The sequence below is a fragment of the Physella acuta genome, unplaced genomic scaffold, assembly GCF_028476545.2.
Source record: "Physella acuta isolate Inbredline_101_S28 unplaced genomic scaffold, ASM2847654v3 ptg000373l, whole genome shotgun sequence".
Lineage (NCBI taxonomy): Eukaryota > Metazoa > Mollusca > Gastropoda > Physidae > Physella > Physella acuta.
In genome coordinates, this window is record NW_026731892.1 from 840,971 (window position 1) to 854,473 (window position 13,503).

The 13,503-nt window shown below is 34.4% G+C and overlaps 1 protein-coding gene across 2 annotated transcripts in view; it reads right to left on the reverse strand.

Annotated features, from left to right (window-relative positions):
• Positions 1-13,503, reverse strand: part of LOC131941786 (HEAT repeat-containing protein 5B) — a 29,625-nt gene that overhangs the window by 7,780 nt on the left and 8,342 nt on the right. Inside the window, exons 3-20 of one of the 2 annotated variants that reach the window (XM_059301294.1) lie at positions 8,882-9,093; positions 8,601-8,709; positions 8,277-8,426; positions 7,971-8,142; positions 7,641-7,798; positions 7,293-7,542; positions 6,997-7,149; positions 6,326-6,576; positions 6,130-6,241; positions 5,157-5,309; positions 4,971-5,070; positions 4,734-4,843; positions 4,201-4,364; positions 3,208-3,240; positions 1,803-1,877; positions 1,375-1,581; positions 987-1,055; positions 771-892 (exon numbers count right to left, since the gene is read on the reverse strand). In XM_059301294.1, coding sequence (XP_059157277.1) covers positions 771-892; positions 987-1,055; positions 1,375-1,581; positions 1,803-1,877; positions 3,208-3,240; positions 4,201-4,364; positions 4,734-4,843; positions 4,971-5,070; positions 5,157-5,309; positions 6,130-6,241; positions 6,326-6,576; positions 6,997-7,149; positions 7,293-7,542; positions 7,641-7,798; positions 7,971-8,142; positions 8,277-8,426; positions 8,601-8,709; positions 8,882-9,093 — 2,600 coding nt within the window. The remainder of the gene's footprint in view (positions 1-770; positions 893-986; positions 1,056-1,374; positions 1,582-1,802; positions 1,878-3,207; positions 3,241-4,200; positions 4,365-4,733; positions 4,844-4,970; positions 5,071-5,156; positions 5,310-6,129; positions 6,242-6,325; positions 6,577-6,996; positions 7,150-7,292; positions 7,543-7,640; positions 7,799-7,970; positions 8,143-8,276; positions 8,427-8,600; positions 8,710-8,881; positions 9,094-13,503) is intronic. The other variant, XM_059301295.1, reaches the window with a different exon arrangement.

The following is a 13,503-nucleotide window of genomic DNA, read 5'->3' on the forward strand; positions in this document are numbered from 1 at the left end:
GATCTAGACTCTACTGTAGAATCTATTCCAAAAATAAATTTCTATAATAAACTTTTTCAGGACTTAAATATTTTATAGAAATCTGTGTTTGTTTAGCAATGAAACTGGCTAATTTTGGGTAAAAAAAATAATTTGAAAAAATAGGCATATTCGTACACTTCTTTTATTCTCCATATTTTAACAGGTACCTAATTAGCTGAGATGATAGTGTACTTGATACCAGACAGGTGGTGCTGGATCGAAACACACCAAGTCAAACCTAATTTTTTTTTTTTTTTTTATATGTGAATCTTCCTATTTTAGACTATAAAGAAAGGAACTACTTTGGAAATCTTTGTCTATCTATGCAATTTGCTAATCTCTATAATATATGAAGCAAAGTTGTTGGGTGCCTGACATCGGGCACTTCCCGGCGCCGCAGGCACTTCAAATTTGGCAGGATTTTGCCTTGGGGCGACAGAACACGGGGGCCGGTGCCGGTTGGCCTAAAGGTCTACGATGAGGGGGTCAAAACAGACCTCGACTGACCGGCGCCTTATATGAGCTATAAATCGAAAAAAATTTGTCGTAGACCGACCCTCGGGCGAATTAATTAAGCATTCAAATTCTCAATGTTTTTGAAAGCCTAAGCGAAGCTGGGCAGCATGCCTAGTATATTATAAAGTACACATTAAATTATCTCACATTTGCATAAAAACTAAATTTGGCAAACTAACAGTCATAATGAAATGCATTATTTTGCATAATTGAATTTAAAAATAATGCCTTACTTGTCAAAGCTGTGCTGAGCCATTTCAGCAATAAATTTGCTGTCGCCTACAACCTGAGCCATGCGGCCCAAGGCCTCTCCAGCAGCACATCTCAAGATAGGATTGCTACTGCTCATGGCATCCTGTTAGGTACATGGTGTCAATTAGACTGGATGGCCTATTGAAACATTTTTTAAACACTAACTAAAGAAAGTTCTAAACTAAATATGATTTTACCATGATTAAAGAAAAAGCAGCTTTCTTCACATCATCTGGACCCGGGTTGGCCTTCAACTCAGCTAGACTCTAAAATTAGGTTTAGCAGATCCATTAAAAAAAAGCTACACAAACTTAATTATAACATTTTTTAAAATTCTGTAGGTTAAACTACATTTTTCGTATTATGTATACAGTCCTTTCAAATGCAGAAATCAAAGAAACAACATGAAAGGTTGTTTACTTTTTAAATAAACATTAAATATTCATATTGAGATAGTTATTGACAATAGGTACAAACAAATAAAAAATAAAAACAGCACTATTTTAAAGTTGCTTTAAACTAGAAGATTAGCATTTCTCATCAGTCTATCTCTATTACACAAAAAGCAATGTAAAAAATAAAAACCTTAAGAGCACACAGAACAGCTGTAAATACATTCATCTGTACAGCTTGCTGACGAGGGCCTTTAGCTTGGCGTATGCACTCATTGAAGTGCTGCAGCATTTGATAGCGATGTTTATGAGCCACATGGGGAAATATAACACCATACAGCTTAACTGAGCTGTCAATAACTGCAACACCTAGTGGTAATGGGCCAGGTATTGGTTCACTCTGTAGGGTAAAAATAATATTCAAAACTCAGAAAACTTTAATCACTCCAGTACATTTCCATGTCATTTTTCTGACTAATAATATTTAAATTTGTGTGCAACTTATAATTATAAATTAAAAATGTTTAAAGTAAAATTTAGTTGTTAATAAAATGGGCTTATGTGAGAACAATGTTAAGTTTGAAAACTGCAATTTAATAGCTAGTAAAGCGATAAACCTACTGGAGGACAACGTATATAAAGAGATTGACTGTCATGTTCTAAGGTACCAGAACCTGATGCACTGTTTGGTTGGAGCTGAAAATAAAATATTTAAAATTAGATCATTTCATCAGCCAACATGCCACAAAGATAAGCCAAACATAATCATTTCAATCTACCAAAAGTATATTTAAAATAAAACGAACATACACAAACTAAAGGTGGTGAGTTAATGGGAAGACAGGAAATATTACTGTTAAAATAAATGGCTAATGTATTTCAGAAAAATATGTGTGTATAATTCTAAATATTTATGGGATTTTAATGCAGATGAATTTATTTTATAAAAACTATTTATATAACAGATAAAATAGCTCCCAATATTAGTGTTTAATTACTGTTACATAATATTACAGTAATACAAGCACATAACAAATCAGCTTAAAAATCAACAATTGTCTCATTTCCATGTATTCTTTAAAACTAAACATCCCTAAATTAGGAGCTGGTGTTAAATTAAAATAGTGACTTCATGCTAGTAGTTATAAACATTCCATATTTTAAACTTCTGCAAAATAACAAAGCATACACATTCCTGATGTTACAGCACATTTGTATCATTATCAGAAAATGTCATATGGTTTTACAAAGAATAGACAGCACATTTGTGAATGCACAGATTACACATGCATTTTCAAGTTTGTAAAACTACCACTTTACTAATATTAATATTTATTCTTAAAGTGGACTACTATTGTGAATTTTTAAAATTTCCAACTAGCCTGACTAAAAATACACATATAAAACAATGTTGTATGAAAACAAGGAGTTCATCAGGATGGCACACAAACTAGGTAAGGTTAAGGTTGTAAAAAGTAATTAAACAATGAATTATTTTCAGTCAGGGGAAAAAGCCATAAACTATAAAGATAGGAAATAATATATAACAAAGAAACGGGATATTAAAACAACATAAAGAGTTTTCGTTCTAAATAAAAACAGTTAACATTTTTATTCTAAACACAGGTTTAAGAATATTTTAAAATTTCCATATAGAAGGTTTAATTAAGATTTTTGGTGGTCTACAACAACCCAGTATGAATAAAACAACAATTAAAAACAAATAAAAACAGGATGCATTTTTGTAAACACATGATAACCTTGACAGACTACTGACAGCGAACAGTTTAAAGTTTGTCATGCACAAATCTTTAGAAAAAGATATTCTTTTGGATCTGCAAATTAAAAAATGCACACACATATTGTTGGTCAAAAATGGCACCAGAATATAGAGAAAAGAAATGCATTCAGAGGAGGGTCAGTGCATTTCATAACACAAATATTATGATGCCTAGTTGGTGACTAATTGATAGAAATGTGAAAGGCAGGCATTTCAGGTTAGAAGTTGCATTTTTGTTTTACTTACAAGTTCCTTATCCACCTTACGATTTGGCTCCATCTAAAGTTTGTTGCACATACAGACACAAAAATGAATCAATTTGAATAAACTTTTTTTACATGTGCCAAATTAAAAGAAAAAAGATTTAGCAGGCAGCTTATATTTTTTGTACTAATTTATATTCGTAACAATTCATGCTAGTTTTGGAGAAAGTACATAATGATATAAATTTTATTTGTGCATGGAAATGAGACATTCAAGTTAACCATTTTCCAACTACAGCAATGTCAAACAACCCCCTTAGTTACAATTTGAAGAAAATTGATTAAAATATTTTAAGTTATTTAGGATAATAATACAGTTTTCACGAGCAATTAATGTCAAAGTTATAACAAACCACATTAAAAGAGTGCATGGTAAGCCATGGAAACAAGATTCTATTTCATACAGAGTTAAGTTAATGCTTTTGTTGCAAATGTGCGGATTATTTTAATTTAGTTCAAAATTACAATGTTGATATATTTTGAGGACCTCGCTCTTATTAAACAAGACATTAAGTGGAATTACAGTGCATTTTGTCTGGATTAACTACTAAAATAAAGTTATAGGTACATTTTTACCATTTATTTTTACATTTTGACATGTGATCCAAAAGAATGAAAAAGAATAAGACATTTCTTTAGTTTACAAAATATTAAAATTACTACCTACTACATGTATATCTATAAACTAGTTCAACTATACACAGAGAGAAATAAAATTGAAACAATAATTAAAAATAAGTCAATAAACTAAATGTCAAAATCTATATGAGAAAAAAATATCTTGTCATTCAAAACATTTGAAAAAGTTCTTAATAGAACATAGAAAGACATCATTCAGAAGATAAAATTACTGCCAATATTTTCTAAAGCATGCCCTCGTTAAAGAGTTGTTCTTGATTGAACACAAAGCACATCACAATACAAACACAAGAAATCAAACTCTTAAAAGTGAGCTAAATCACGCCTAATGTTATACCTGATCTTCTATTGCTTTATGGTCTGTCTCCTGAAGCCAAGAGCCAAGTATGACATTGTCATCCACATGGCACATGAACCTAAGTTGTGAGGTTGTTGTATTGGCTGGGTTGTCTGTTAGAGTAAACTCTGCTACTAACTCTCTCAGCAAATTTGGGTACAGACCTGAAGACACACATTACACAGGGAATTATTAAATAGAGAAACACATCTTCAATAATGTCTTCAATAATGAATTTGAAATAAATAAATACTGATTGAAGTTCTTTGCTACATTTTGATAGGGTCAAGATTGTGAATTATATACAGTTAAGCATAAAATTTTTTTAATGAATTACTTTATTTTGAAAAGTACATACTTCGTTTGAAAAAAAAAAGGTAATAAAACTAGATAGTATGGTGTATATAATTAATTTTAAATTGAAATCATACCATAAGTACAGAAAAGTAAAGAAAAGTGTAATAATGTGCTGTACCTAAACTAATAATAATTAAAAAAAAAACATGTTCAAGCAGTAGCGATTGAGTTTTTACCTTCAAATGATTCAGGAGGTAATAAAGATAGCACATCATATAAGCGCAGCCTAATTGTAGCAGCACTAGCTTTCAACTGAGTCCCATACATTTTAATTACTGAAGCTAGTCTGAAAAGTGATAACACAACTTTATATACAATAAATATTCCAGTTAGAAGTTCAAATTTTAAAAGGAAAGATGGTCTCAGCAGAAAACATTAAGTTGGCTGGAAAGAAAAATATACGAATGTCTTACTGTGACATCATAACAAGAGCACATTCAAGTGGTGCCAACATTCTGCGTATGACATCCTCAGTCACAAGATCTCTACAGTTCAACAGGAAGCTGTACATTGCTGAAACAAATTTAATCAGAATTAAGCAGAATTCCAATAAACATATTTTTCCTACTTTTGTCCTCCAAATGAAAAAATTATTTTACCTCCTAGAGCACCTGCTCTCCCTTCAAGTGTGACTTGCCATGTGAATGCTTCACCTCTAACCTTTTCAGATTCAAGTTCTTTAATGGATCTTGGGAATGCATTCCTCCATAGCAATAGCATTCTTGGTAAGTGGTTTTTTATTACAGAAGGACCTATCAGCAAAATAATATTATAATATACATTTTAAAAATTCATTAAGAATTATGAAATAAATAGTAAATATTTTAGTTTAAGACACAATAAATAAAATGTGTTGATCTATTAACCATTAATGTCCCGTAACGCCCGCTGCCGCCCGACACCGTTAATGTCCCGTAACGCCCGCTGCCGCCCGCTTACAATACGCATAGAAAAATTAAATTTGTTTCATTAAAATTTGGCCTACAAATCCTAATTTTTAACTAAACAGGAAGTCGGATGGTTTCAGCATCCTTTTCCGGTCTTATAATTTCAATGGCGCTTTTGAAAGATAAAAAATAATAGTTTCTTTCTATCTCGAAATTTTCGACTCATCTGTCGTATTTTTAGTAGATTTAATATTAAAAATAAAAAAAATTAATGCCTCTAAACGTATCTAGGCATGTATTTTATGATTTATATATGTTAAACATAACCAAATTGATATTTAGCTGTTAAATTCGATGCATAGTTGTTTAGACAAAAATAAATAAAGTTGACTACCGAAAAGACCTGTTTTGAATTTTCTCCGACATTTTTTATTTTTATACTGTACTTTTACCGAATATAATATATTCTATTTAATACTGTTGGAAAGCCAGGTTTATTCCCAACATTAAGCAGTAGTTTTTATCTTAATTTTCAATTTCATTTAGACAAAAACAAATATTTTGTGAAACTATTCACTTGATCATACAGAGTTATTCTCCTTACATTGGGCCGTCATGGGTGGAGTTTTGGTAGAATGAATGGGACATTAATGGTTAATATACAAAAGATAAATACTAAACTCACCCAAAGTCATTAAAGCACCAAGAAGTAACCAGCCAGACTGAGTTCGTTGTAGTGAAAGTCTACTGTTTTGTGATGCCGTTCTCAGAAGCTCTTCAGCTATATTGAATATTTGCTGAAAATTTTTAAAATAATACATATTGAATATAAATGATAACAGACCCTTAATAAGTTTTGGGTAATAGGAAATTGCTTCTACCTTTCCTTTAGAGTGTGGGATTCCCAGAGGGCACTGGTAGACTCCACCCAGTAGAGCAGCCAATGCACTGCTGTAGCCTGCAACAGCCTCTGGTGATGATCTTAGCTTATCCATTCTTTCAACACAGCGATCAAGAAGTGGGGTAAGTTGAGATGGCAGAGCAACAGCGATGCTAGCAAGACACCAAGAGGCAGACAATCTGGCAGCATGAGATGGATGAATCAGCACAGACACAACTGGCTCGATAATGCCTGAAGGCAAGGAAAATATTTCACTACAGTCAAAATAAAAAAGATGTCATGGAATAAGATTTTTTTAATAGCAAAAATAAGTGCCAAATCAAAATTAAATAGATGTAATGCAACAAAAAAATCTTATAGCAAAAAAAAAAAAAATAAATAAAAAAAAAAAAACCCACCAAAAGTTACTGAATTTTATAAGCATATATATACATATTTTGTTACAGAAAGTTACATTATTTAATGGTTTTTATGTAGGGTGATAGTGTATTGTTATATTGTGTACAAATTAACCTAGCTTAGTATTTCAGATTTATGTATTCACACATTCTTTCTTATATAACAGCATGTTTGTGCAGACTGATAAAGAAATTTGTTGCTACAATAACATATAATACCCATTTCATTTTATTTATCATAATTGAAACATACCTGTAGCAGGTTCAGCCACTAAGGGACTAGCAGACGTCCCTAATCTCAGAACAAGACAGCCTAGTTCATGCAGTGCACACACTAACACATGCTGACTGGCTGTAAGGTCAGTAACTTGATTCTTGCCATCTGATGCCTCTGCTGTAGCTTCTCCTGAATTTTAAATTTAAACATGTTATAATATCTTGTTTAGCCTGATAGATGGCTCTAGTCACAGCACCCTTATAAACAATATACTTCAGCACAAACCAGGAGTGAGATGTAGAAAACTTCAAGTGAGGAAGATAAAAACTCACCCACAGAATTCATCTGCTTGATTATAACTTGACAAATTTCTTTAGCTGCTGCTATTTGAGCCTTCTCACCCAGCATTCCACCAATGACGGAGCGCATAATAAACTGAACACACTTGCGAGCATAAACAGCATCCACGTGAGATGGAGTGGCTTTAGGGTTAGCCACCAGCTCCAGAACATGAGTAAGGAATACAGAAATGTTTCTTTCAAGCCAAAGTCCTCCCATGGACTTTATAAATTCAACGTAGGCCTATGAAGGAATATAGGAAGATATGTAAACTTATCAAAAAACTATGTAGTACAGAACATGCAGTGTGATGTAATAATCAGTTACAAAAATAAACTTACATGTGTGATGCCAACTCTAATCTCCCTATTGACAGGATTAGATCCTTTAATCATCTCTCCTGCTGATGAAGTTTTAAGAAAGCCTCCAAGAGTGCCTTTTAGAAATCCTGAAGCCAGTAATGCTAGAACATCCTCCAGACGAGTTGGCTTGATTTTGGCTAAAGTACATGAAATTCTCAGTTGAGCCCAATCAAAGACATAAACATGCAACAAAGTTGAAGGATCACACACAAAAACATGAATTTCTTAGAATAAATGACAGAAATAGTTAAAGCAATTAAAAATAAAGAGATGCTCTACTAGATGGTTTACAGTAGTATAAAGCCTCACCATTAGGTTGCTTTGGAGCTTGTGCAGTAGCCATAAGGTTCCCTAACAATTTGGCTATGGTGCATCTAGCATCATAATTAGATCCATCTAAAGCTCTGATACAAAGTGAGGTCACTGTTTCTAGTTCTGTGGTGCTCATAAAAGTTGCCTCGTTTACCAGCTCATTCATACACTGTATTGTACAAATTTTAATATTAATAATGGAAGGAGTTTTAAAATTAACATTACTGTTTACACCTTAATTCATGCACAAAAATATAAAAGTATTAAGCACCGATGGGAACTTAAAAGTAAAGTACAAGATACCTTTGCAGCTGCTTGTCTAACTGCCATAGATCTATCAGTCATTGCCTGCCTGCAGGCTTTGTATACATCTTTGTGTGTATTAGACCCGGCAGAGCCAAGCCCTGAGACAAGTTTCTCTAGTGTTTGCATTATTTCAAATCTGCCTTGAGACTGAAGAGATGTTTATAAACAAAAAGTAGGTGACAATCTTTAAAAGAAAAATAGTAATAACTCTAGCATTGTAAAACAAGTAATGACCCTCACATTTTTCTCTTTACATTCCTCTAAAATCTTGTGTAGTAGTAACATACATTTTAAAGTATAAGCTGAATGGTATTTATTTACCTCTGAATTTTTAAGAGATTTAATGAGGATTTGTACAGTATCTTCATAAGATCTTCCTGTCATCCGGCCCAGTTTTTCATACATAGCACCCAAACAGGCAATAGCTGCCCTAAATTTAGAAAGATACCAAAATTTATAGCATTCATTACATTTACTTAAGATGCATATTAACATAGATATAAACATTAGATAATAATAAAGATATTAAAAGATATAAACATTAACTATGTCCATTAACATTCAAATGGTAAAAAGATCAAAGAAATCAAAATCTGACTTACAGACGAGATGGTAAATAACTTGGGGAATCATCTTTACTTCTAATGATATCATTGCATTTATTAATGGTCTCAAACAGATCAAAGGTATCACCAACACTAAAGATAAGTGCCAAACATCTGGCCAGCAGTTTGCGAGTTGGTGGGCCAGGTGATTCAGTTATCTGTGAGGTCAGCTGTTCAACAAGTCTCTTCTGGCTTCCTTTAATGTCAGACTGAAACATTAAACAGTGGATTTTACTCAGCTATTGGGAGCAGCATGGTCGAGTGGTAGAGGTGAAGGTTGCCAACCCTTAGCCTTAAGTATTTAGTTAGGTTTTCTGGGAAAGGAAAGGTGGTTGGGTAAAGTGCTGATCACCCCTCCCCTTTAATTACCGATTTCAAAGAACTAGATGGAACTCTACATCATCTACAATATGGAACATCATGTCTAAAAAATACCTTTAAAAAAAAAAGGTTTCAAAATGCCAGTAATTATTTTTTTTTTAAATTTTTTCTTGCAAAGAGGAATACAATCTCTTCAGGTACACAGTTTAAAAAAAAAAGTGAGAAAAAAAAATGATTGAAAAAAATAAATGTTGCTGACATGTGAAGCACTTGATACAGATTAGAAGGTCATGTTACCTTGGTTAAATCTAACATGCACAGGTGCCTGCAGCATCCAACAGTTCCAAAAATAACACCACGAATGCTTTTATATTATGGCAAGTATCCACTAGAATTGTGGTGATATAGCAAGACATGGCAAAAATAGAAACTTCTCAAGGAATTTTTCAAAAGCAGGTTTAAGGCAGATCTTGGCACAAAGAGGGAAAGCCAAGTCAAAAATAGATTTACTAATTCACCATCAAAATGTGCTTGAAAGTTTATTACTAATTAGATTATGGTAAAGAACTTCAGAAGTATCTTAAAGATTTATTCACAATAATTGGAACTTTTTAAATACATGAAATTTTAGTTGTAAAACCATCTGTTTTAATATAGTGTCTATAATTTAAAATATACAATAGTATAGGCCCTACTTATTCATGCAGCCTAAATCAATCTAAGACAAATATGTTTTGCTTCAAGCAAGGTAATAGATCCTAAATTAAGATAACAGCATACTTTAAGGAAAGGCTTACTGCACATTAAACCAGCAAAAAATAAACAGGGATGAAATAATGAACAATCATGCCCATAATACATAAAAATTGGTCATTTTTTTAATTACCCTATGAAACAATATGTAAAATTTCTATAGGTCAACATTATCCTATAATTTATCATTGCTATGATCCCTATCTACATGATAATATGGTGCAACAAAAACTGTGATTTTGTAAATTAATTATGGGGAATCACATATTTTAGGCAGAAGTTATAGAAGCAACTATGCAACCTTAGTTACACACTGTGTTTGAGAGAAGAATATGAAAGCCACATGTGTAATAGATTGGCTCATATTGGGCTGCATGTGGCTGAATTTTACGTGTTTTTGTGTGCGCAAGCTTCATCTGTGTGTGCCGGTTCTACATGTTATTGTGTGTGGGCTACGTGTTATTGTGTGTGGGCTACGTGTTATTGTGTGTGGGCTACGTGTTATTGTGTGTGGGCTACGTGTTTTTGTGTGTGCCGTGTAGTGTGTGGGCCGGCTCGATGTGTTTGCGTATGTGCCGTTATTGTGTGTGGGCTACGTGTTTGTGTGTGTGCACAGTGTAGTGTGTAGGCTCCATGTTTTTGTGTGTGCCGTGTTATTGTGTGTAGGCTACGTGTTTTTGTGTGTGTGCACCGTGTAGTGTGTAGGCTCCATGTTTTTGTGTGCCGGCTCCATGTGTTTGTGTATGTGCCGTGTTATTGTATGTGTGCTACATGTTTGTGTGTGTGATACGTGTTTTTGATTGTGCCGTGTTTTTTGTGTGTGCCGTGTTTTGGTGTGTAAGCCGTGTTGTGTGTGGGCTACGTGTTTTGGTGTGTGTCGGCTCTACGTGTTTTAGTGTGCCGTGTTATTGTGTGTCCCATGTCTTTGTGTCTAGTCTGAGGTTTCAAGATACAACTGTCAGTCACAATGACGCCGACCTGCTCTCCCTTAAAACTAAGCGACTGGCGAAACATGTCATCCGCAGACGATCTATGCGATCACTCAACGGGCGAGTGTATGCGTCTAACCGTGCGTTTTCCTCAAAATAATCAAGCTGATTTTTTTCACTGGGCCTCAAGATTCTAAGACTAGTGGAAAGTGTGAGGCGTGTGTGACCGACACGTATTTAGACAGAGTATGTTATGGTAGAATCTTTCACTAATCTTGTTATTGTGTGCTGATTACATCGTAAATGACAAACGACTTGATTTTTATACGATGACTTCCGCAATAATGGGTCGTCCATAAATGACGTCAAACAATCCGATCAGATCTGTCGTTTGTTAGCAAGTGACCCCCCCCCCCCCCCCCCCCCCACTTGTCACTTGGTGGGTGATGTCATCTAGGAGCGACTTCTGAGCATAATATTATTATATTATAGCGTAAAAATGGATCATATCTATATATCTCTACATACATATACATACACAGAAAAACTATGGGAGCTATTAAAACAAACGAGCGTCATTTGAGTACGTAAAAAACCAACTGCATTCATGAGAAACCCATTCCTCGGCTTCATCGCGTAGTATGTCAATAATCAATGTTATATTAAGGAGCAGTTTTATGCGTGCAAGGCCGAGTTGTCATATTTATCAGATTAAAAAATCAATTGCTGGCATTTAAATTAAAGCAAGAGACAGTGAACAAGACGGGCTGGAGTTGGCAGGAACGAAAATAGAATCGAGAGCGTAAGAGGGAACAGAGACGAATATTGAAATAATCCCAAGCCACATTGTAATCAAACATACCAAACCAGAGGCAAGGGAAATAGTTGTTCAATTCCGGAACGTTCTAAAGCTGGACAGTTTAAGAAGAAAGAGATTGGCAAGGGAGTGAATGCCCCACAGGACACCGCGGGAGATGTACGTGGCTGTAATGTAAATAACAGAAACGTAGACATAAACACCCAAGTTTGGTAGATGAAAACAACACACAGAGAAACGTAGAAATAAACACAAAAGTTTGGTAGATGAAAACACACAGAGAAACGTAGACATAAGCACCCAAGTTTGGTAGATGAAAACAACACACAGAGAAACGTATACATAAACACCCAAGTTTGGTAGATGAAAGCAACACAGTTTGGTAGATGAAAACACACAGAGAAACGTAGACATAAACACCCAAGTTCGGTAGATGAAAACAACACACAGAGAAACGTAGACATAAACACCCAAGTTTGGTAGATGAAAACAACACACAGAGAAACGTAGACATAAACACCCAAGTTTGGTAGATGAAAACAACACAATGAGAAACGTAGACATAAACACCTAAGTTTGGTAGATGAAAGCGACACACAGAGAAACGTAAACATAAACATCTTTACACAACTTAAAAAAAAATTTAGTGAATAAAATGGCAAAGAGTTGTTAATGAGTCAATAATAAATAACCACAACCAGTTAGTATTGCAATCATAGCACGGCTTAGTTTTAAGAAGATAGAATGCGAGGTACAGAAGGGAGACAAGACGTATTAAATAAGCAACAGTTTGTCATTTAGTGCTGATAACACACTAAAATATCTGGGTCATCCCAGTATTGAGTTACAAATGCCGATAACGGTTGTACATTTTCAGACTGTTTTCCCCTCTGTCAGCGTAGTAGACAAACATCTGTTGTTTCAATAGTTTGACGTACACCAGTTTTTTATTCACACAATGTCAAAAAATGGTTGAATATGGTTGTTACATCAAAACCCACAGACTGAGTGAGTTAATCAAGCTACAGCTGCATACTGTAAACAATGAGTACCACAAGTGCTGGCTTCTTCGACGAGACGCGGATTTCAATTACTCACTACCGCTAGAAGTACGTCATCCACTTATTTATAGGTTTCTAAACACCGGCTGTATTAATTGGCAATTCCTTCCTGTATCGTGGGGCCGCTAGGAAATGTATGTGTCAACTCTGACAGTAAACACACGTCAGTTGTACATGCCAGTTTTAACCACATATTTCTCGTAGACGTAGCTTTCTTTTTAACTTTCTTCCACGATACATAGTCTACATAACCCTGATATCAATTTTAAAAAAAACCAACTACAGTCTGTCTGGGAGTACTTGGAAAAGATAATGGATTGGTGGCATGATGATAATGTGCTGTGTACTAGCAACGCTAACAGCACGATGAAATTGGCTACTATATATTCCATATACCCAGTAACAGGTTTGACCGAACGTCTTTAAAGCTGGTACCTACTGCCAGCCGTCTGGTTAATCCATATAATAAACACACTTGACAATAAACAGAAACGAGGTGGATGAGTAATGTTTTCAAGCCGCTCGTGCGTGTTTTGGGATGTGGGGGTGGCAGCAAGATAAAGATCAGATATGTATTTAAAAGTCAAACAATTGCCACAACTAGTTAACTAACGCCGATAATAGAGAGGCTGGAAAATATCGGTTCCCACGACTGGACTATACTATACACTACGTCCAGTAATTTAAAGACAGCATTCACACTTTCTGATATCGACCGTCTCCATTATGTTCATATGT